The sequence below is a fragment of the Phasianus colchicus genome, chromosome 2 (assembly GCF_987193195.1).
Source record: "Phasianus colchicus chromosome 2, bPhaCol1.hap1.1, whole genome shotgun sequence".
Lineage (NCBI taxonomy): Eukaryota > Metazoa > Chordata > Aves > Galliformes > Phasianidae > Phasianus > Phasianus colchicus.
In genome coordinates, this window is record NC_143437.1 from 79,026,939 (window position 1) to 79,051,750 (window position 24,812).

The window sequence follows — 24,812 nt, forward strand, 5'->3', positions numbered from 1 at the left end:
TTCTTTCTCCTGTAGTCCAGAAGCCACTTCATGAAAGAAGGAAGAATGAAATCTACTCCTCCAGGGCAGATGCTCCCACCTATGTCACAATGGCCCTCCAGTTTCTTGAATATCCCTGTGTAACCAGATTGCTAAGTATTATTGCATGCACTGAAGCTGATGATGACTTCACATAAAATTAAGCAACCAGTTGGAAATGCTGTCCAGGAACATGACCAAAGAAAATCAATCCCTGGGTGGCAAGGTATGTGAGCCGTGTAAAATACTGGGTAAGTGTGCCAGTGACCAAACCTGAACTAGCTTTAATGCCCAACAGTCCAATCCAACCCCTCTCCTGGATGACCACTGTAACAGATGGATTCCAAGTCATGGAAAAATGAGTGGAATGGACACCCGATGGGGATGGCCCATAGACTAACTGAATGATAAGTATAGTAAAAGTATACATAAAAATACTAGGGGGGAGGAGGGTGTTGAGGATATATTGGATGTGGGCAACAAATAGTACAGAATAAGAAATAGAGATTTTACTGGGTCTGGCTGGCATAGAGTTATCTTCATACTATGGTGCTTTGTTTTGGATCTGTGACTGGAATAGCCCTGATAACACACCAGTGTTTTGCTATTGCTCCACTCTGTTTGCACAGCAGCAAAATCATTTCCATTTCTCATTGTGCTCCCTTCTTACCTCCCACAATGGTAGGCCTGGGCAACAGGTTGGGAGCGTACACAGCTAGGACAGCTGATCCAAACTGCCCAAATAGATACTGAATGCCAACAAGCAATAAAATAAGGTAGCTATTGCTTTTAGACTAGGTTGGCATTGATTCTCTTTTCAAGGTTGTGAGCAATCACCTTTGCACCACTAGTTTTTTGCTCCATTCTCTCCCTTTTCCTTTACCTATTACACTGTCTCACTGTCTCTATCTCAATCCATGAGTTCTTTTACTCTTGTTCCTCCAATTCCACACTCATTTGCCCTGGGCAGGAAGCTGTGAGGGGCCAGAGGTAGAAAAGGAGATGAGTGAAGAAGAGTCTATGTAGGTTCTTCGCTGGTAGTGGAGGGGGAGGAGTCACTGTTCTGTCCTCCATTACTGTACACAAGGACTCTGGTAAAACTCATTTGACAAATGGTAGAAAGGGATGTTTAATGTAAAATTATAATGTCTATCTACACTCTAGCAATGGAGAGAACTAGAACTGTGCTGTCAAAACGCCACATGGTGCCTTCTGAGGAAAAAAAAGTTCAGTTTTTACAGCCTTTCCAAAGTATCTTAATTTTACTTTTCTGTATGCAAAGTGTATAAGGAGCGTGCTGTCAAGCACTGGCATTTCCCATCTCTTTCATGATATTAGTTATAGCAAGGTAACTATAGTCATCTCAGATTCACACCACTGTAAATTAAATGAGGTTCATGTGTATGGTGTCTGAAATATAGACTACTTCTCTCAGAGACATACAATATTACAGCAATGTCACTAAGATGAAACAACAGATTGTAGAGTCACAAAAATACCCAAATTATCATAGTGTCACTGCTACAACTTAATACTGGATTATCAGTAAAATGATTTATGTTATTGTGTGCTCTCAGCTCTTATCTAGCTTGCTCACAGGAAATAAAAAATGATTCTCACTGAAAAAAGTTCCTATTTCAATATCCCATTAACAAAGTTTTTAACTGAAAAATTGAAGAGTGGATGTCAGATTAAGAAAAAGACAGATTAATGATCGTATCTGCAATTACATCCGCTCAGGAAAACGTCACTCTCTCACTTATGCTTCAAAACATGGGATTTGTCTGTTAGTACCAGAAGGATCCCTCTCCCTGTATTTTGCATGTTTGTTTGGAGGAGAGGGGGATGAGTCACCTTTTCAAACCTTTTTCCTCTCTATACCAGTTATCCCATATTCAAATGGACAACACCAGTACTTCACGGATACTAACTGGAAACACTGAAGACAAACTTCAGTTGCCTTCTGAAAAGTGATTATTTCAAATAGTAATGACCTTTCACAGAAAAAAAAAAAACAACTGTATGGCTATGAACATGACGTGTACTCAAAGTTCCTATGTCATACTACCATGAATCTCTCCTGAAACTATGAACAAAAGTATATTTTGCTTTTCCTTGTCTAGCCCTCATATTTTTATGGAAACAGCAAAGGATCTGATCAGTCTGTATTCTAGGTCTGCATTGTCAGTGATAATGTGCAAGTCGGAACGAGTACACAGGTAGCTCCTGGTAGCATGCTGAGACTGTAGAACTGGCAGGGACAGAAAAAGACAGTGTTGGTCAATAGAGCATATTGGATTAGAAACTGGCTGGACACAAATCAGGAATGTTAAGCTTCAATTTAACAGAATTAACAGAAATTTTTGTGGTTATTTTTTAGTTTAAAGTTATACAATAACATTTTGTTGCTGTTTTATATTATGTAAAGATTAACCAGTGAAAATCCTCACTGTGGAAATCAAAAAGGAGACGTGATGTGTAATGCCTGCTGATTTCATCTAACTTCTACAATATTATAACCTCCTTTCTAGCACTGACCTCCTTTGTCTCCTGCCTAGTGTTCTGCTTCCCCTATTATCTGAGAACTTCATTAACTAGTGCTAGCAGGATAATTGATGAACTTTGGAGATCCAGCACATACTTTTTCCTTCATCTCAGAAAATACATTGCTTTGAAAAAAAAAACAAAACATTTGCTCCTTGAAGGGGTTCATGTAGCCAGTGAGGTCTAGTAAGAAGATTAACTCTGCTCAACCAGAAGAGCTATCAGCTGAGCAGACAGATTAACAAGATCATCTCACATGTTGCATGACATCTTCTGCCTCACTAATTCCAAGCTGCAATTTCTAAGACTTGTTTAAAACATACCATAAAGAAAAACTGCAAAGATGCAGAATCGATATGAAACAACTGCTTAGAACACTGCATTACCCAAGTTCGCTAAAATCACACTGAACAATACAAATGCTGATATCCACGAGTGAGGAGCTGCTACAAGAGTGTCAAAATTCCTTCCATGTCCCAGATAATTTTCTTCAATGGACATTTTACATCCTGAAGTAGGAAGGTATGAGTTACATAGCTGAGGTAAGAGGTCTTGTATTGGCCTTGTCTACCTATCAGAGGGATGTTAAATATCTAGTTGCTAATCATATACAATTTGGTGAAAAGAAGAAGACTGAGAGGGAATCTGATTAATGTTTATAAATATCTAAAGGGAGATGGGGGGCAAATGGATGAGGCCAGGCTCTTCTCGGTGGTGTGTATCAATAGGAATGGCCTAAAACTTGAACATAGGAAGTTCCAAACAAACATGCAATATTTAAGACACGTCTAGATGCCTACCTGTGCAACCTATTGTAGGGGACCAGCACTAGCAGGAGTGTTGTTGGACTCAGTGATCTCTTGAAGTCCCTTCCAAACCCACAGAATTCTTTGATTCTGTGTAATTTGTTTGTTGCAGAGGATCCTGAATCAGTTCTTGTGCTCTTCCTGCATTAAGCTAGCCATCACAGTGCAGCTGACAGGTTCTCAGCAGATCTGAATGATCCATCAGCCAGCAGCAGCTTACTTGCACTACAGTAGAGTCAGACGGCAGTAAGTTAGAACTAGCTTGGATGTCCCTCCATCTCATTGTATCCACATTTACCCTGGTCCATCTATTACAAATCAGACACAAACTTTCCTGTTTTATCCTCCTACTGAACTCACATACAAATCTTATAAAATTACTTCTTGATGCATGAAGAGTGGCACATCAAACCTCCCTGTCTCCCACCAGACAGTTCAGTAAGTACCTTAAAACCTGCCTCCTGAAGGATATACAAATCATACGGTTGATGTACAAAAGAATATAGCAAGGCAGAGAGGACACAGCTATGATCTTTTTAAACTTTGTTCTAAGGAGAGTCTAAGTTCTGGGAAGGTTTTCCCAGACTACAAGAGAGCCTAAGACTCAGGGCTGCAGACTAAGTAGGGAAGTAAAACATCCATATGGTGCCATTCTTAATGTAACAGTCCATGGCTACCACTTCAGCTTGCACTAGCTGATGGAAATGTTACTGCAGCTCACACCATCAGAAAAATCAGTCCACCCATCAATTTGTTGTCAGATTCATGAGCTCTCAAACTTATTAGTTTGTCAGCAGAACAAGTGTCAAGTTGCTCTTCTTAAGGGAAAAAATAAAACTATTTTACAAATCAAGTAGCAAATAGCCCTCATTTTCCTTAGAGATTCAGATTACAAAAGTTCTTTGAGCATAAATGAAATTTGCACTATAACAGCAACACAGAGGGAGCTTAATTATAATAACAATATGATTCAATCTAGTCAATGTTCTCATTTGTGGTACCAACGATTTCCTTCTGAATTTTTGCTAGCCTCAATTAGCAAAACCAGAAATCACCAGATTCCAGTGGTCTTACAAAAGAACTTTACCACCAAGTTCATTAATTCATTTACTACTGAAGAAGCTCAAGAGCAAGTTCTGCCTATTTAGAAGGCCAAGAGGGTATACAATGCCTTTGATGTTTTCCCACTCTATATTCTTATCTCTAAATCAGAGAAGTATGGATTTGAAGGTTTACTATTAAGTGGATAAAGAATTGCTTGGATGGTTGAAGCACCAGAGTGTTGTAGTCTGCTGCTCTACGTCCAGGTGAAGGGGCTGTAGGCAAGGTGTTCTAGTGCCTGATGTAGTGGTTGGCAATCCTTCCCACAGCAGCAGAATTGGAACTAGATCATCTTTAAGGTCTTTTCCAACTCAAGCCAATCAACGATCCTATGATTCCAACATGCTAAGGTATTAGGGTATACAGCCACATTGTCTGTTGACAACTGTAACAGCTACTTACTCCACAGTACCGATCATCACTGAATATCTGTGGTGGCAATGGATTGCCTTGTGCAGGCTGCCTGTCCTCAGGAATGTTTCTATACATCCACTGTCTTTTCTCCTCTGACATCGTAATATCCACTTCTTCAAACTCTATGCGATTGGCTTCCAGAAACCTCACCACATCTTGTTGCCTCTTCTTTATCTAGATGAAAGAAAAAACACAAAAACACAATACATCAGAGCAAGTCAACCATAACCCAGATATGTTTACAAACCTGAGTACATTCCTTCTCTCCTGTCCTACTTCCACATTACAGAAAGTCAAGAACTCAGGAAGAAAGAGGGGAATTTTTGTTTTTTCAGTTTTAAGTTCATAGATATTAAACACTGCTGTTTCTCTACAAGTTGGCAAAGGTTATATCTCCTCATCCCATTTTTAGAAGGCTGTCTCTCTAGTTCAACTGTGGAATTTTCAGCCTTTACTCTCTGACGAATCTTTAAAAGGATAAATAAATGAAGTGTGTGAGAACAACAAGTAGAAGTTAAAAGATATAGTTGGTTTTCAAAACCACTGGGGGGTTACATTTTTGAAGCATAAAGCCAGATAGAAATGTAAGGTAAGCAACCTGGCAAGTCCACTCCTAAAGGAGACTATTGAGATAGACATGTTGGCATGCATGAAAAAAAAAAAAAAACAGCATCAGTTGCACATATTTGTTTTCCTAGACACCAAGATATCTTATAAAAATGCAGCTCCATAGTTCACTGAACAAGGCTTGTTGAATCTTTAATTAAGAGCATCCGTCTGCATAATGCACGTGTCTAAAAATAAGCATGATTTTATCTCTTGAAAATTAATTTCACCACAAAAAAAATGCATTAGGTACATATTAAATGTATGGGGTTTATTCCCTCCAAAGAGATTATCATCTTTATATGAAAGCCTAATTAAGGCAAAACACCAAAAGTTTTTAGCTCATTGCAGCTAACTAAGGTCAGCTCTTAACAGCTTGCAGGGCTTCAAGCAGATCCATCAGGTGAAGACTATCTCTGCCTCAAACAGAGCAAGACAGCAACCTTTGAAAAGAAAGTCTGCAGAACTGAAGAAAACTAGCTGTGCTCATTTGTCTTAACCTGCTCTGCATTCTCTTCAGTTCATTTTGTATTTTCTGCATCTACTTAATGAAACAATTTCCTTTAGAAGGAAGCTATATGCTATTTTTTTTTTACAGCTATAATCAACAGCATTATTTGAAGAAAAAATAGCACTTTAATAATTTTACAGTATTCCTGGAGTGTTGTATCCACACAGTTGCTGATTGGCATAAAGCCCAGGTGGATGAATCATGCCTGCGGGCATCATATGACCCAAATACTATATGGAAATCAGGATTTTTAAAGTGCACGTGCTAGCTGCTCTTGTCACACAGCCCATTGCATCCATCTAAATGCAGAACAAAAACACACATCTTTTGGAAGTAACAGTGATGGTATTATTGCTCATTTGAACTAAGAGAGTAGCCATCTCAACAAACCAGAAATACAAAAGTCTTAAATGATTACTGCCTTTCTAAGTGGGTTTGTAGCTGATGGGTTTTTTTTTTTTTTTTTTTTTTTTGTGGTGTTGTTGGTGGTGTTTTTCTCTCTTTCTTACATAAGCTGTATTAGTTTTTAGGCATACCATAAAATAATCACTTTTTCATACAGAAGGCAGCTCTAAAAGATGCATGAAAGTAATACCATATCAATAACAGGTACATTACTGCATTGTCATCACTGCTGGCACCAAACTTGGCTTCTACTGCCTCCCTAAAAATTGTGATAAGGAAATTTATGGTCAATGTAGGAGCAAAGTTTCAAGAGAAGACCAAAGTAGGATTTATTTTATTTTAATGGTGATTACTAAGCATTTATTAAAATAGAAATAAGACACCTAAAGAAACATGTGGAGATGTCGTTTGTTTGCAATGAAGTACTGCTAAAACCAACTTGAATTCTGCTTCTATGGCATTCATCAGCTTCACAGGTTGGACTAGCCAGCAAATGACAGAGCAGCATCCCAATGCACAGCAGCATGCCCTCGCCAAGTCTTTCAGACCTGCACTTCTCAGAGTGGCTGTGCACTGACTGTACAGTGGGGACAATTCTTGGCATGCTGTGACATTGAAGTCACTGCTGTAAGCTGTTGGTGAGACTAAGGCAGCCTTGGGCAAAGCTCTCCATGCCCAAGCCACATTCTGTTGTATATGTAATCATTTCGTCTGCTGTCTTCCAGTTCACTATGAAGTGAACTGCAGCTCAGTTTTAAGCAGTTCCCTCACATTTTACCCTTCACGCCATGAGAATTCTCCCACAATCACACACTTCCTAATCTCTCCCTTTTATTTTTATAAAACTAATTAAGATGTTGAAGGGAAATAAATTGATGGGGGTTTTGAGCCAGAAGATTTGCAATTCTGCACACGACATCTGCAGGAGTTATCAGCTGTGGATGTGCCAGCTGTATAAATTGAAACAAAGTGCCTTGAAAAATGTTAGGCAGAGAAGCAACATCATCTCCTCCTCCAAGTGATTTGATTGAAGTTTGTAAACTGAAGCAGGAGAAATACTTACATTAAAAATCCTATTAAATTACGCCTTGTTGTTTAAGATTGATGCTCAGAGCATCTGTGACAACTGAAACCAGCTGATTGTTCCCCAAGAAAACCACAGGATCTTTGTCTTCCCATACAACTGGATCTGTGCCTCAGGCATGCGTCAGCCTCACAATCCTGCCTGTAGTTCTTGTTTGTGATTACTCCAAGCTAAAAAAACCTCCAGCATTCAACCAACGAAGCCCTCCACAGGCTGACATACCCCAAAGGGCAATGTCAATTCCTTCTCCCTCACTAGCCTACACAGAGGACCTGAGCCCCAGGGACCCCAAAGCCCAGGGAAGATTAATGCAGCCTCAGGTGACAAACTAGGTGCATGCTTTAGTGCTCTTCATACAACTACGCTTTGCACCTTGCTTCTTCCTGGCTTTCCAGGACTTGAAGCAACTTAAAGGATCCTGAAAAAAGTGTTCATACAATCAGAAATACCACAAAAAAATCAGAAATGATCACAAAAACCTCAGTTTATGGCTATTTATACAATTTGTGAAAACATTTGTATCCTTACATAACAGACTGCCTTACCACCAAAATATTTTGCTTTTGATACATCTTAAAGTATCAGAAGATGCTGAAAGATAAACCAGGAAAATAAACACCCCCTGTGAAATCTCAAACTCCCCCACACTTCATTCTATATTCCATGAGACTCCAGCTTCCATACGCATCCTATACATCTCATCTCAAAGCATGCAATTAAACACAGGTTAGTTTTTTTGTAGTCATGAAATTAATATTATCCATAAGCACAAACAGGAATAGGCACTATCATATCTTTTTGTTAAGCAGCAACACTGATTATGAAACAAAATCAGTATCTCTTTACATGATGTTATTCTAATCTATCTCTAGCATGGTGGAGAAAATTCTAAGCTAACAGTCTGCTATGATAATTCAATGGCTGTCTTCCATGTTCTAAGCAGAATGATTGTTTTCTGAACTTCTGTTTTCATGGATTTAGTCTTGCTTTTAATTTACATTTCTATTCACAAGACAGGAAGGAAACAGTCAAAGACTTCTCCATTTATCCCAGCATTGGAGACAGTTTGCTTAGGTGGATTAAAAAACAGCAATAATGATACATGCATTCTGATATATAGAGCTGAAATGAGTTAATTACTAGTTCAGTAGCTCAGTTTACAAAAAAAAAAACCCACCTCAGCTAACATACACAGGCTTTTTCTCCTAGCTTTCGTTTCTTCATGCTGATGTGCAGCAGGTACAGGAGACTACACCACAGTCTGCTTTGCAGAAATGCTTCAGAGGCATTCTCAGGCCAGACGGGACCATTGGGATTATCCACTCTGACCTTTAGCATCCCTGAATTAATTTCTCTTAGAAGTAGGAAGTTTCTTACAAATTGTTTTTGCTTAAAATCCCTGTTTGCTTCAATTCAGAATTCACCTCACCTGCAGATTTCAGCCACTTACACTTCCATATTTTTTCTGTTAGACTGAAAAAAATCTTTTACTATAGGATTACTGTTTCCCATACAACTTTAATGAGCTGAAGGTCACTGCTTAACCATCTCCCAGCTAACCTGAACAGTGACGTCCAGTAAAAACAAAATGCCTATTTCTCCCTTAGTAGCAGAATAACAAAATGAGGATGTTATCACAGATCATGCCAAGAATGGCCTAGAAATTCAGCAAAATTACATGAGAGACCACAAATGCACTTTAAAAGTCTGACAATTATAAAGCCAAAATGCATCCATTGAGACCTGTATCTCAAGGCAGAGGTTGTCCTGCTGTTCCTTTCCTTCTCAAACCTGTCTTTCCTAATCCATGGCCTTACCCCAGTGCTGCAGCAGCCACACTATCCCCTCACTGACTCAGCTGAGAATAGAATGCAATGCGTTGGGCAGGGGCACCTTCAGCATGCAGTACAATGACACAGCTAAGCAGATCACACTGTTGGTTGGCAACATTGCTCCCTCCTATCATGCAGCTCCTACAGCTTCCCCTGCAGCAGCGTAATGCAGGAAACTGTGGGGCAAGGGAGGGAGAGGCAGTCAGGTCCGTACCACCATCTGCTCAGTCTTTATCAGTAGCAAAACCACACCTCAAAAAGACTCAGCAGAAGCTGAGCATGACAAGCAACAGGTCCCTGAAATACAAACTGAAAAAGCAGCATTTTGTAACACAAACACACAATCCAGCTCACTGCCACAGCTGAAAATACCAGATGTGGAGCCATTGCCTTTTTAACTCACAAGAATATAGCCAAAGGGACTGTTGCACTGTGAATTGCCAGTGTCATCTCACACACTCTGAGACTAACATGCAGATCTTCTCAGTTCCATTATATTTGCAACATGCAGCAACTGACCTTCTGCTGAACATCTCTTTCTCTGCCTGGCTGGAGAGCACAAGTGGCCCTGACAATTTTTATTGCAGAGAGATGGCAGGGCTATGACATAAAGATTCATATGGTTAATTCATTGTTCTTGGCACAGGAAAATAGAGCTCAGCCACATACACAGGGAAAAAGGAGAGGAGAAACTCTGCCTTAATGGAGGAAGGTGGGAAAAAAGAAAAGATAGAAAGTCAGTATTTCTTTGCTGGTGGGAATACTTACATAAGTGGCTAACTGTCATAGCCACTACTGCGTTACACGATAGAAGAGTCTCCTCGGAACAGACCCCCACATAGCTCAACACCTCATCCTGAAGAAAAGCTATATATTCATATTTCAAAATCCTAAAAATTGACCCCAGAACATTTCAGGCTGAAAATAAATAGAGCAGTCCCTGAGCAGCAGCCACATGCAGCCTGCAGTGCCCAGGGCTACACTAGCAGCAATCAGCTGCTTGCATACAGAGGCACAACTAAGGACATACCCTATGAAATACTTATGAAGCTGGGAGGCCAATCTCCTCAGCTTAATGTAAAATTAGTCTGCAGATCCATGGGAGCTGCTGAGACACTGCTTTGCGAGGCAATCTGCATACCTTTACCACAATACGTGGTAGGCTACCTCTGAAAGAGTCCAGCATTTCCAAAATGCAATTACAGTTTGAGTCAGGTTTGGATTTTAAGACTCCTCACTACAAGGAGTCAGCAAAAGAAAACATCTTTAGTTATTTCTGTAAAAAAAAATAGAAGACAGTGAAATTTGCTCCATGCCCAATGCCTGCTAGCCTCATCTTCATATTGTTAGATGAAGAACTGTGATAAAATGCATTTAAATCATAGAATTGTAACATAGAATCATAGAATGGCCTGGATTGAAAAGGACCACTATAATAATCTAGTTTCAACCCCCCCTCCTATGTGCAGGGTTGCCAACAATTAGACCAGGCTACCCAGAGCCACATCCAGCCTGGCCTTACGTAGAAATGTTTCTACTAGAAGTTGAAGGAGGAAGTTTCTTATTTAGGACAGTTTGTAAGAAAACTTTGTTCTCTGTTTGAGTAACACAAAGGAGTCTTCAAAACAATTGAAGATGAGTGTTTGCTGAGGGGGGTTCCTTATTTCAGTGGGTCTGTAATAGAGAAGCAGAGACAGATAGAGACCAAATAGAAAGGGGAAAGACCAAGAAGATTAAAAAAAGAAAGAGGGAAGGTTCTTCAGAAATGTCATCAATCAGCACCACCATGCAGAGTACCTTTCAGCTGCATGTAACTGAGAAAGCCTTTCAAGTCACTCCCAAGTCTACTTCTTTTGATTTCTTCTGTTTGAGGAAACAAGACTTATCAGTGACGTACATGAATTAAGTAATTGATTCTATCACCATTTTCTTCTTGCAGCAGGAGCAATGTGTTCCTGTAATGTTGAAAATATACATACATGTGAATCTGTGACAGAGCCAAAGAAACTAGATGCTACAAGACCCAAATCTTGGTTCATTACTTCTCATCAGCTGGATCTATCTTCCAGTTAATTACATGAAGTTGTATCCTATTTCATCAATGCAAAACCAAAAAATAACATTGCTAGTGGAAATAAAAAATGGTTAATACAAAGCAAGACCCGGAAACTTTACAACAGGACTTAAGCCAGACCTTGGAAGTTCCAATGACACTGGGGCCATGGTGGCCAGCACAGAACAGAAGACACCATGAGTGGTTAGTGAGCATGGTGGGGATAGGCTGACGGTTAGACCTGATGGTCACAGCAGTCTTCTCCAACCTTAAAAATTCTATGGATTTATGAGCAGCCTGCAAGGTGTTAGGGATTCATAAAGCATGTTGTCAGTTCCACCCTCCTGAAGGAACCATCCTGCAGGACTAGAATAACTCATTTCAAAACACTAACACTTCAAACCATGGCTGGCAGCTAACTTCCTTCGAGAGATAGACGTTTTTGTTCATGGTTTACCATATGTTTCAGTGATTCAAGAGACTGGTTAAAACGAAAGTGCTATTTTCATGCACTTTTCCAACAGACATCTCTCGAAGTTGCCAGAGAATAATTTGGAAGTCCTGTTTAGTATTCTACACTAAACTCCTTCTGCGCTATTCTCTTTTGTCAAATTGGCATGTTTATAGCAAGTTTTTTGCATTGTGAAAGAAACTCTTCCAACTAGTAACATCTATCTTCCTTTTCAAAATGTACGCATAAACATGATGACTGAAACCCTTACTCATCTTCACCTCTCTTTAGGGACAGGAAAGTTTGCCTCCTAACAAAATGTAAGCTGTTCTCTGACCTTCACATTATATCATGCTTATTCATACCCTTATTTCTTTTAATTTCTCTAGGTGGATTCTGAAGGGTATCCTTTCTTCCCAGTTGAGTCCCAGTTCAGCAAGGTAGATAAGAATTGCCAACCATGGAACTACAGTAAACTCAGTCCTCAGCCCTATAATGCAGAGCAGAAAACTGATCTTTGAATCTCACAGAGTCTCCCCCAGTTGGTAAAGCAGGGAGTAGTTCAGTGCGCAGAAGTCCAATACTGCTATGGTTGAAAACCTGTGGAGTTTTAGAGGTGTCACTTAGTGTGAATCATGCTTACTTGGTAGAATTATGAATCTTTTTTTGTGGGAAATAAAACATGATAGCTATGTTTAGTTTATTTTCTTAGAACATGTTAAATATCTGGTAGTTGTTTAGAGTGAAAAAGCACTGAAGAGAACCATTTCATAAGCATGTTTTGGTAGGTATGCAAGTGTTATAATACTCAAATTCTGCAAAGAAAAATAAAAGTTTTTACTTAAAAAGCACACAGAAGAGTCCCCTAACAAATTCATATACTCTTGCTGTTATGTAATATGTTTATCACCCAGACTTTTAAGATGAAAACAAACAATTGCTTTTTTTTTCCCCTTTTTTTTTGTGACATGGTGAGTCAGCAGAGCACTGAACGTGTTGTGAACTAGTTCTACGTATTTATCAGCCACATTGTTTTGTAACAATGAAGAAAGCACTCCCAGCTGTATTTTCTGTACGTACTGCAGATGAGATATAAAAGCAAACTCTTTGGAAAAGAACAAAAAGTAGGTCATGTTTCTTCTTTCTCATCAGCTTTAAGCATCAAAACCCAGTGGTGCAGGAATATTTATCTAATAGAACGCATAAAGGCACCTAGCAACTCCCAAGGTGGAGCAAGTAATTAAATTAGCTTTGTTTTGCCAGGGCAGGGTCTCTGAAAGTTGCCCCTCAGGACTTGCAGTGCAGCACCCAGCTGGAGCTCTCACTGCTGCTTATCAGCTCACTGTTGTCTCAGAACGTGGAGCCATACAATGTCACAAACAGAAGCATCCTCACAGTTCCCTAGAGTTTCAAAGAGACATTGAGGCAAGCTGCAAGACCAGCAGGCCTGTTCAGGTTAAAGTACTGCTCAGCCCAGCAGGACATGCAGGGTTTCATGGAGAATCCTGCTCGCAAATCAATACCAGCTTAAACGTGCACTTTTCCCACACAGCCACCAATCCTCCTCTGTGCATTCGAAGGCCTAAGTCACCTCAAACACTTAGAAAAGACATCTTGCCTTTCTTTCTGAAAGACAATGATTGCATTTATTTCCTTTTTGATCCTGAGGGATCAGAGACATCAGGATTCCAAAATTCTCCCAAGAATGCAAAAAACAAGTTTGTGCAATGAAGCTGTCTACCTCCACCCTTCTCTGAGAGCCACTATCCATGCAGCGCAGGCGTGCCACTGCCAACTAGATACACACGCCTCTGATAATGCACTTTAAAGTGACAGCAGCAACAGCAACACCAGTCATTTGGAACTGGTTGAGCTAAGTTTTTAAAGATATTTAAAGGTTTTCCCAGCAGTATATGAAATGGCAACCGAAAAATGCATTAGTGGTTCCAGATGATTCTCAGGTTTAGGTGAAATTGGACTGCATTACTGAAAAGTTCTAGAAATATGTTTTAGTGAGGCCAGGATGATGGATTTTGTTGATATCAGTCTCTAAACAAGAGCTGATTGCCACTGCTTTATTCAGATCAATAACAAAATTACCTCTGCTTCAACTGAGAGCAGAGTGAAGCTTATAACTTTATTAACAAACATCAATGCTTTTTCTTTACCAACAAGCACAACTATACCCATGTAGCTTATATCTTCTTACAGCTCCTGGATATACAGCTGCAGATCCCTTTCTTGATCCCCCCAGCACAGCAGCCACCTAATTACTATCCCACAAACTGCAGGTACACCTCCTGTGAGGCCAGCTGGAGTCACCTCCACACAGCCAAAGGTATCACTCAGTACTACCCAATAGTTTCAGATTCCCCCAGGGCCTGATGCAGGGCACCTTTGCTAGAAACCAGTCCTTGCCGCAGGCAAGTCAGCCTCGCTGAGTAGGAAGGACTTCCTGCAGAGCAGGGCCTGAGGCAGCTGCCTTCTCATATCTGAGCCTAGTTCTGCATCTCCTTTCTAATGAGCTTTGGCTTTCTACAAGTCTCCTCCTGAACAATTTGATGCTATCTAACTCCTTCAAATGCTACTCTTGCCTCTGCTTCCATATGAACATATCAGATCATTCAGAGATGTTTCAGGAAGATTGTCTGACCTTAGGAAATGCAGATCCAGATCAAATGTTTCATGCATACTGGTTTGTTTAGATCAGACAGGGGTGATAACTTCACTAGCCCTGCAGTGACAGAAAGACAGGTTTTGGTTGATAATACTTTACTGTTCATCAGATCAAAGAAAGCTTTCTTTCAAAATTGGCATATGAAAATTCATTTGCCTTTGTCTGAAAAACACAGACCCAATTCAACAATTAAGCAGCCAGTCTTTAATTAATTTGTAAGCATCGAGTTTGAAAACATCCCAAATATTCACTCAAAAAGTTTGAAAGCACAGATGATACCAAATATACTCTGTAACATATGAAAACATCAGAAAATAAAGTAAACTAATTCATGAGTGTTGTGATGAAACTTCCATCAATGAAAAATTGTGAATATTTTTCCTGTCACGTTCTCTTGCTCCAAAAGGGATCTACCTGGTTAACTTAGGGGACTTGTGTTAAAAGATTGGTAAAAAGGATCCCAGTGGGCTGTACCTCCTGGCATGCGAAGGTAAACACAGCTTTGTCTCTTTGTAAAAGCTCAAAAAGTCAAAAGCAAACAGGAAGAACTTATCAGCACGTGTGAAGGACACATACAGGATCACGTGTTTTGATTTGGATTTGACACACAGTACAAGTTTGTGGTTTCAGGGCTCTGTCTACAAACAATAACTCCAACAGAAACTCTTCCAGCAGAGTTTTTGATAGAACAGTCCACAAGATGGGATGTTCAGAAAGCCAGAAGCTGTGGTTGTTGATGGCTTTGTTGCAAGCAGAAGCTTGCTACTCCCCTCTTGCCAACAGCTATCACTTACCCTGCAGCAGTGACAAAATCGGACATGTCTTTGTACTCAGATGCTCAGTTTCACAGCTCAAAGTGTAATGAGCCCATTTTCAGCTACAAAGGCAGACTCACAGAGCTGCAAGCAAAGAGACATTTTTTCTCTCCAGAGGCTTTACAACAGGCAGAAAAGCAACCCTGAAATTATCAGCACTAAGGTCTGAAAGTGCCACTGCTAACCCTGCCAGAGCTCTTCAGAGCACTGAGATATCCCTTCATTACAGAGGAAGGAAAATAGTTATGCTACCATATGTCCCTATCAGCCACTACAATTACATTGGTGAATTACTTAAACTTGTGTAACTACTGTGACGTTTTGAAGATGTCTCATTATCTGAAATGAGTTACTTAAGCTCCATGAGTTACTCTTAAGCGCAGACCAGACACTCAGAATAATAGAGCTGAGTGAGCATCTCAGCTTAAACACTGTAGTTCACACAAAAGACATAAATCCATGTTTACAATGCTATAAGGTTTAGCCATTCAAATAAAGGAATGGTCATTTTTGGCAGGGCCCAGTCAGATGCTGGTGCATCTTTGGGCAACCAGCATGAGGCACAACAATATTGCTGTTTTCACAGCAATAATGGATGTAAAAACCAATGTTTAGATTTTACTAAGTTAGCATCTATCAGCAATTTCAAGAAGCATGCATACACATATATATACAGATATGTATGTGCATAACATACACACTACATACATATGCACCAAGATTGGATTTCTGCATGCACAGATTTCTGCATTCACACTTACATATAAATATTCCAAAGGTAGATCAGTAGATTTGTAGAGGCTTCTCCTAGACATTAGCTTCTACAAGTTTACTCCTTGTACTGAAATGAGAAATATCCTACAGTTTTCCGAACTCTCTTAGCAGAGTGGTGAAGATTAGTTATCCTGAGGTAAAAGAACAAAACTACCAACAATTCCTGGAACTGTTAACTGCCAGGACAAGCTCTGTGCTACCCAAGGGAGATGGGCAGCAACAGAAGGGCATGCTGTTATTGATGATTAACATGAGTCACTGAACAACCTGTGCTTCCAAAGAGCTTCTCTTCATAAATTAGCCAGAAACACAGCTACTCTTTTCTCTGTGCCAAATGCAATTACTTTGCAGTGTCATACAATATTAAGTGTAGGTGAAAAACGCTTGCTCATGGTCTAAAATCCAGTTGTTTCCCTCTATCACCATTAACAGGAAGAGAGAGACAACTCATTTTTTGAAAGATCCTAATCACTATAGCACCAATCACCTGAGAAATAAGACATTACAAGCTTTAGACTCAGCCCAGTCTGATTGGTGATGAATGGAGCACATCCAAACAGAAGCACTACCATAGCCTTGCAAGACAAGAACCAAAAGATTTCACCCCAAGATGCTGGTCCAAAAGACAAGAGAGTTAGCTTTGTCCTCATAGTACCTCTCTCTGAGACCAACACCATGTTCTGTGAGTTCCTATGCTGCTCTTGCACCTCAGTCACCCCTTCTTCCACTCAAAGCACTTGAAGTTGGCCGGCATTTCAAGAAAAATCAGGTCATACTGCTCATCTACATAAGTCCCACTGAAATTAATCTGAATTTCATTTTCAAATATTACAATCAAAAGTAATTGCAAACTGTTTTCATCAATAGTCACAGGGAGAAAACACCACCGCTAGCTCTATGCTTCCCTTCACCTCAGTATGAAATGTGCCAGCTTCAGGGACTTGCTAAATGTTAACCATCTCCTGTAAAAACTATCTAAATGTTAAGCTGGAAGAAAATGCTGACCTACTGAAACATGATGGAGGTTTTGGACACACACAGTAGATTTTAACTAGGGATAGTTTCCAAGCACTACAACATTTCTGCGTTCATTACTGTTCTTATCAAACTTTCACATCATGTGCAAAACAAAGATCGCAGTATTTCATTTGAGATAGATCCCCACAGGAGCCAGCACTGGAGGCTGCAGCTGAGAAAACCATTGCCCTTAGTGAGTTTGCTGGTAAAGTGATACAGCCTAGGTTACCAGCTTAGTAACAACTCTATATCTCCAGCTTGAACTCAATTTGCTAAAGACAAATGAGGTCTTGATTTTCTGCAGTAAAGAACTACCTTAAACACTGATTATTTCTTCACAAATCCTAATTTCTTTTACATTACCCTCTTCAGGTAAATATGAGTGTGAACCACCTGAAATAAACAAACTGGAAAAGAAGAAGAGAGAATCTAAGAGAGGGCAAGTGACAGGATGCATTCTAGATTTGTGTGTTTTTGTTGTTGTTGTTGTTGTTTTTTTGCTTTGATTTTGATTAAAATCAATAGCATTCATATAACAAATGAATTGGATTTATACAGCAGTACACCATCTCTGACAAGAATACTAGAACTGGAATATTCAACATATTCATTAAAAAGCAAGGATTATTTTTTAAATACACAAAGTAGTACTTTCTTAGTAACTACAAGTACTTGCAAGTACTAAAAAAGATTTGAATGCTTTGATACTTTGAAAAAGTGTGCCCTCTTGCAGTGTGGAGTTTTCTTTTCTGAGCTTTGCTACTTCAGCTGTAGGCTTCTGTCTTTACTAGCATGCCCTCACTTTCTTGAAGTTTATTATTTAAGAATTTGTAGGTAAAAGTGGAGAAGTATTCAGGAACGCAGAAAATATGTGCTTTCACAAGAATTGCAGTTATTTGTTTCTAGTCCACCAGAACATGTACTTACAGGAAATTAAGGTCTCCTCCAGAAGAAGCCCTGTAAATCACGCAACCAGAACTCCCTTGCTACGGTTTGCACAAGGACAGAGCCTCAGTTGCCCAATCCAGCTTTCCCACCAACATTCTAGCTCTTTCATCTTAAACAAAAGATTACATCCTGAGGTTCATTTATGCGTACTGCTAGTGAGAAGACTACATTGCTTGCAGATGGGATTAGAGCAATTCAGAGCTGGAGTCAACAGCAGTGTACAAAATTAACAGAATTCAGTTGAGCGTCCCCTGGCTGAGTGACCTTTGTAGCAACAAGAAGGCAAACACTGAGCCTGTAGTAAACTGCACGTGGAAAGCTCAGTGCCTTCAATCTGAATTCACCAGATGAGGTTATCTAGTAGCAAGAGCTTCAGTTCAGCTTCACTGAAGCAGGCAGCTGCAGTGATCCAGTGTGTTCACAGCACAAGAGCTGCCTGACTTGTCTCTCTGTTGGAGCTTGAATCTGCAGGAGCAGTGCTGGCAGAGAATAATGCAAAGATGACAATTGTAAATATGGCAGTTTATAAGCTGGTGTCCTAGTGCCAGATAACAAAACAAGGATGCCTGAAGAGTGGCATATGCTTCATTCCCTGCCTCTCCTCCTGGGCTGTGCTTTAATGAAAACAAGCAGGTGAGTTATGGGCACAAATTGTTTTTCAGTTCCCAAAACTATATGGAAAATAAAATATTCCAAAAGTCATTTCATACCACCAAACAGCATGTAAGTTAGTTATTACTTCATTAAATTCAATTACTTCAACTTAATTAATGTAATCCAATTCTGTTGTATGCAGTCCCCCACAATCACTGGTATCATGACCAGGGTTACAAAAATGCTTTTCCAGGATTTGATGGTGTAGCTGGAAGATTAAGGAGAACAGGTCACTGTCACTTTCACACTGCTATACTCTTAAAAAGGGAAAAAAAAAAAAAATGGGGGGGGAGGGGAAGGGAAGAGAGACTTCTTAAAATAAACAAGTTACCATTTATTACATTATTTTTTTCCATTTCCTGACCACTTGAATATATTCAAAACAGTGGGCTAAGTCTTTGATGAGAATGGCATTATACAGCAGTTAAAGGCATTTAAACGTATGTCTATACAAAGCAGATCAGTATATGGAGAGCCAAAGCACAAGTTTCAGTCCTCAGAAACCCGGTCAGAACAATACCTCCTTTGAAGTTTTATTACAGCTACAATTGCAAACAAAGGTCAGAAACAGCTCACGTTACTATGTAGTTAGCCTCAAGTATTTCTACGAGGTAACATTGTTTCTGACATAATCTACCTGCCAAAAAGAAAGGTAAATATTTGAAAAGCACTGGAGCACCTGCAATGGCGTGACAGTTGGGCACTGAATACCACGTGCAAAGGGTCTGAATTCCACCTGTATTCTTGTGCCCAGAGCTCTTGCTGGGCTCCCCGCTGTACACATTCCTCCAGTCTCTGAGCCACTGTTTGGAGGTTCTTGGTGCTCTCCATCACAGGGAAGGAGGATATACCTAGAACTCAGACTTCTCTGGAATACAGACTTGAGCGAGATCCACAGGAGGTCCTTAAGGACCAGGCAGAGCCTTCAGCACTGCCCTCCCCACCTGGCAGAAGTCAGTCACAAGCTCTCAGGCTCCCACTGCCACAGCAACCTGCACTCAGGACTGACAAAAACCAGCAAAGCCATTTGCGCTTTTTGGAGATGCAGAGAGGCAAAAAACAAAGGCCAATAAGATGGTAAATACTCTGAAAGTGATACATTCTAAGTTAACCTTGCATGCCACTAAACAAGAAGCACATTCTTCCTGAGAAGCATAATGAGAGATGTTGAGTTACAAGAACTGTACAAGCAAGGGTGGAGAAAAAAAGTCCTCATTACCGGTAGGAGATAAGCTTTGCTTTAAGAATGTTAGCTTTTGATTTGTCTCCAATTACATTATCCAACCAACTAAACATGATTGTGATTGCTTTGGCATTCTGATGCTTTATAATGTAGTTTAAAATCATTTCAGAAAGCAAAAATTCCAACTTGTTTGCATTTGTGCATTGACCTATGTAATATGCTTAAACAAACGGAGAGTTGTAGTCTCATAAAACTAATATTTACTGTAGAAATAATGTAACTACAGCTACACTTTTATCAAGCTTCCTAGTTGAGAAAAAAAAAAAAAACATTATTCTCTTCAATAGCAAGAATCAAAGTTCAATCTTCTATCATTCTTTAAAGTCCTTTTTTTTCACTGTTTCATACTATGTTTTTCCAAACTTCCAGTTCCCCTAAAAACATTCTCATGAAGAACATACCTGAGCAGCGCTTGCTCTTGTACACTAAATGGAATTGATTTCAGTTGTTTTTCACAACTCAAGGACACATAAAAATTTTGATGGGAAAGTGTTTTGCAATTCTCACTAGTCAGAATAGATTCTATTCTCTGTTCTGCTATGTCAGTAACTCCCTTACAATATACGTTCAGCTTAAAGGAAGCTCCAAGGCCATAAATTATTACTAGAGAGAAGAAAGTACAGGTGAGACAGTTTTTTGAGGTTTCTCCATTGAAAGCCCTTCAGCAACACTCCTTTTACCTGATCTTTGGTCCTCTGACTGCAAGAGGACTGAAGTCCCCTCCAGTTCAGTATTTCAAGATAGCTGCAGGAATTCCAGGCAGAGTTTGGTAATTTGCTCATATTGTAGCTTCCTGTCAAAAATGGACCTAACTTTAAAACACTGAAGACCAAGTTTAGCCAAGTCAATACAGCCTGCACTGTGGATTTTATTGGTAGATGGAAAATGTGAAGTGGATTAAGTTACATTCACCTCAGAATTATTTGGTGAAAAACAAGGACAAACTATTTCCTCAAAATATTGAAGCGCTATTAGGAGAGAAAAGCAAAGACAAACTATAAAGTGTTTTTTTTTCCTAAACACAAAATAACACTCATTGCTTTCAAGAAAGAGGAGCAGCAAAGCCCATCACCAAAGCCTACAGAGTGCCTGAAATTTGAGACCCAGCAACAAATAGAAATTCAGGTCAGAAAAAGCAGAAGATGGTAAAGCTTGTAAAAACATGCCAGTCTGCCTTAGCACAGGCTTCCCACTGTGATTCAGCTGGATCCTTCTAATGCATGCTTAAAACAACAGGGTGCTATTTAGAAGAGTACACATACACACGATGCCTCATGCCTCTCTCCTGCCTTCCCACAACAAGATCTCAGGAACTTCCCTTCAGCATCCCCACAGGGCAAACTCACAGTCCACCCTCAGAAAGCACTGAAGAGGAATGTCTCCACTCAAGCAATAACTAGATAACTGGGTTTTATGACCCGTGGGCTCTTTCAAGCTCATTAGAAATTTATAACCACAAGTTTTTTTTGTAAAGTAATACTAATAATATTAACCTCTCAGTGATCGAAGAACTTTCAGATGTGAGGAAGGTGTTGCAGGGACAAGGCTGTGACCAAAGGGAGGGAAAGTTCACATTGTTCTCAGTCCCTCCCCACCCACTTGGATAACTTTCCTTCCTCATTCTCCATAATCACTCCCAAACCACTTCATGCACTGAACACTCAAAACTAGGTACAGCTATCATACGTGTTTATCTTTAGCTTGAAGCAAAGTGCAGCAAGCAACAGGATCAATAAACACATCAAAGTTGCCAAGAAAGGTCATACTTATGGAAACAGGAGTCTTTGCTGACTCCAGGACCAGTGTATTTCTCAAAAATGCCACAGTTAAGACACATATCATCCAACCTGAGTATTCAAAAGAGTTAACTGAGTTGACTAGAAGAGTTAACTCAATATATTTACTGCTTCACACCAGCCCCTTTCTCCAGTAGGGTGAGGAAGTTGCTGTATATTACTTTTATTTAAATAAACAACTCTCTTTACTTCTCCCTTTTTGCAAATACATTCAAAGCAGACCTATTCCAGGCACAAAGAGGAAAAAGGACAGAAAAACATCCCTGGTTGAACAGCACACTGCAGGCAATCCAAAAGCTTGCTCTAGTGACTAGGTAAGCATTTTAAAATAAAGAGTAATTTAAGTAAACATCCCTAGTGAGATTAGCAAAGTCCTGTCCCTATGACACTGCTTTTAATTTATCAGCAAATATTGCATGCAGAATTTTTTGGTCTCATACTGAAGTCAGATAATAAATTCAGTTACATCCACTCTCACAAACAGCAGTCCTACAGTTTGACACAAGCTGACCAACAGGTAGAAGTTAAACCATAGATTCCAACACTGCTTTAGTGCAAAAGATGAAGGAGCACCTGCTGGGGGTACCAATCTCGCTGGACAGGGATATCAGCCTGCCTTGTGAGCTGCATCCCAAAAAGTAGCTGCTGTAGTTATGATGAAGGCTGGAGCAGGAGACAAAGAATGGCAGGAATTTTTGTTTGCCTTCTGCTTGGTTATAGTTCATATGCGCAGGTGGATAAAAATATATTTAAATTTTCCCTGTTTAAAAATGTGCGAATACAGCAACTGCCCAGGTGTGGTTTCCTATACAACCCACTGATAATAGCTTTTCCTTTGTTATTTTTCTCAGTCAGCAAGCCACAGTCTATAGACACTCACACAAAACCCACTGAAATAAAGCCCCTGAAATGCAACACTGAGCACAGCAGGACCTTAACCCATGGTGAAGGTTCCTAATGTTAAGGAAACACTGATGAAAAGGAAAAAAAGAACAGACAGTAAATAGATGTCACAGCTCTGCTCCTGGCTAACAGTACCTTCCAGCCTTCTGTTACCTATTCTCTGGCTGGGTTGCACTCAAACACACCGTGACTATACAAGCTCAGCTTTGGTGCGTTAACAGATGGGCTACAGTGCTACTACCAATAGCAAATGCATCTTGGTAGCAGGTCGTGGAAGGGGAGGGCAGAGCCAAAAACCCCAATGAATAACCTATGTGCAGAGCAGTCAGATCAGGATGTATGTGCGAGCTAACTATGCAGCCCCAACCTCACCCCAACAAAATCAGATGATAACACCGTGCAGTATTGATGATAACACCGTGCAGTATTGGTTGAGACTGGAGCACAAAACAGAAAGTAATCCTCGCAGCGCTGGACCACCTGCATGTGCAGGGAAGGAGACGTTTCTGCTCTAGATGCCTCACAAAGATGACTTGGAGTTCTGAAAACGCTTCGTATTTACTTGTTTGGTCACTGAAATGGATAATGAGCTGTTATTAGCTGTAAAGCAGTTAGTAAGCATTTGGAATCTTTCCTGCCAAAACGTATCAGGACACAGACCTGTCACCGTGCCGCTGAACTGAAAACAAACAGCGCACAGCGAAAGGCAAAAGGAACGGAGCGCACACTGAGCTCCGGGATGGGCAGCGCGGCACCGCATCTCTCCCTCGTGTAAAAACGCTGCCGCCTTCACTGCTGGGGCACAGAGAATAGCACCTACGTCTGAGTCCTTCCCTTGCCTCTCATCGGAAAGCAAATTTAACTGAAAGCTTCCATTCAGACTACCTTCACAGAACCCAAAGCTGTCAGTTGACACGAAAACGCGGACATTCATAGGTCACGGACATAATCAAAGCTCTCAGAGCTTCAGTTAAGCAGAGGGACTCAGCGCTGCTTTTTAGAAAGGAGCTGGACAGGAATTAGACCTTCCCTAGGAGGGCTGCTCACTCGGAGACGCGCTCCCTACCCGACGCTCCCCCTCTCACGTGTCTCCGGCTGCCCCCCATCACACCGCCCGCACCTGCCGGATGCCGCCGGCACAGCTCCGCCCGACCCCCCGCACCGCCCCGGCCCCGGCCCCGCTCCCACTCACCGCCACCGAGCCCGAGGAGGAGGCGACGAAGACGCGGATCACCATCTTCACCTCATGAGCCGCACCGCGGCCACGAGACGGGGCGACGGGCAGCACGCCGCGGGAACGCAGCTCCGCCGCTCTGGGACCGGGCGCGCCGCTCCACCACCGCCGCCCACCCGCGGGCAGCCCCGGCCGGCAGCGCCTCCCCGGCCCGCAGCCCGCGGCGCTGAGAGGCGATAACAGCGGGAGGCGGGAAAGGTGGGGGCGGAGCGCAGCGCCCGACGGGCAATGTAGTTCTCCTGGGCTGCGGGAACGCCCCGTGTTTGTCGCGCTTTGAGGGGGAAACGGAGACGCGGTGGAGCGGCTGCGTTTTAGGGGGATTTACTGAACGCCCGGCGGGGGCGAGCGCTGCAGTCCGCAGTGTGAAGCTGCGGTGCCTCAGCGCCCTGCCCGCGTGTTGGCTGCACGTGGGCGCAGTGGTCAGCTCCAGTGCGTGGAGCGTTGACACTCACTGCTACGCCACACAGCTTTGCTATGTGGGCCACCTCATGTCAGGCCATCCCACCTCGCTGCACCCGGTCCTCCTGCCCTCACTGCGCTGCCCTGGCAGGCCCAGGTCTGGCTCCGCAGTCCGCCATTTGCAGCAGCGAAGTGGTGAAAGGTGTGCATGTGAGCAGGCCTCGGCACTGTGCTCCTGTCAGGGCGAGAGGTGGGGCATGGGGCAGCCTGCTGTGCAGGTGGGGCACTTCTGCACATCCCAGAGGAGTTAAACACCATCTTCTCTTTTCATGCATTGGTGCAGGCGTACGGCTGTCGTGTACTGGCAGGGACAGAACAGATGTTGTTAATCAACAGAATAACCCCAAATCAATCTTTATCAGTCAGCTCATCAGTAAGTGACTGAGGAAACCCTGTGGCCCTCCTAAGCTCTGGGGTCTGTGAAGGCTTTATTTAAGGACTCAGACTTACATAGTGACTAGACTTAG

General features: G+C 41.4%; 1 protein-coding gene across 1 annotated transcript in view; it reads right to left on the reverse strand.

The window, feature by feature from the left end:
* The window catches only part of SH3BGRL2 (SH3 domain binding glutamate rich protein like 2), a 40,564-nt gene extending 16,520 nt beyond the window's left edge, over positions 1-24,044 (reverse strand). The window contains exons 1-2 of the mRNA XM_031610820.2: positions 23,845-24,044; positions 4,872-5,057 (exon numbers count right to left, since the gene is read on the reverse strand). Coding sequence (XP_031466680.2) covers positions 4,872-5,057; positions 23,845-23,889 — 231 coding nt within the window. The 5' untranslated portion in view covers positions 23,890-24,044. The remainder of the gene's footprint in view (positions 1-4,871; positions 5,058-23,844) is intronic.
* Positions 24,045-24,812: the final 768 nt, after the last annotated feature.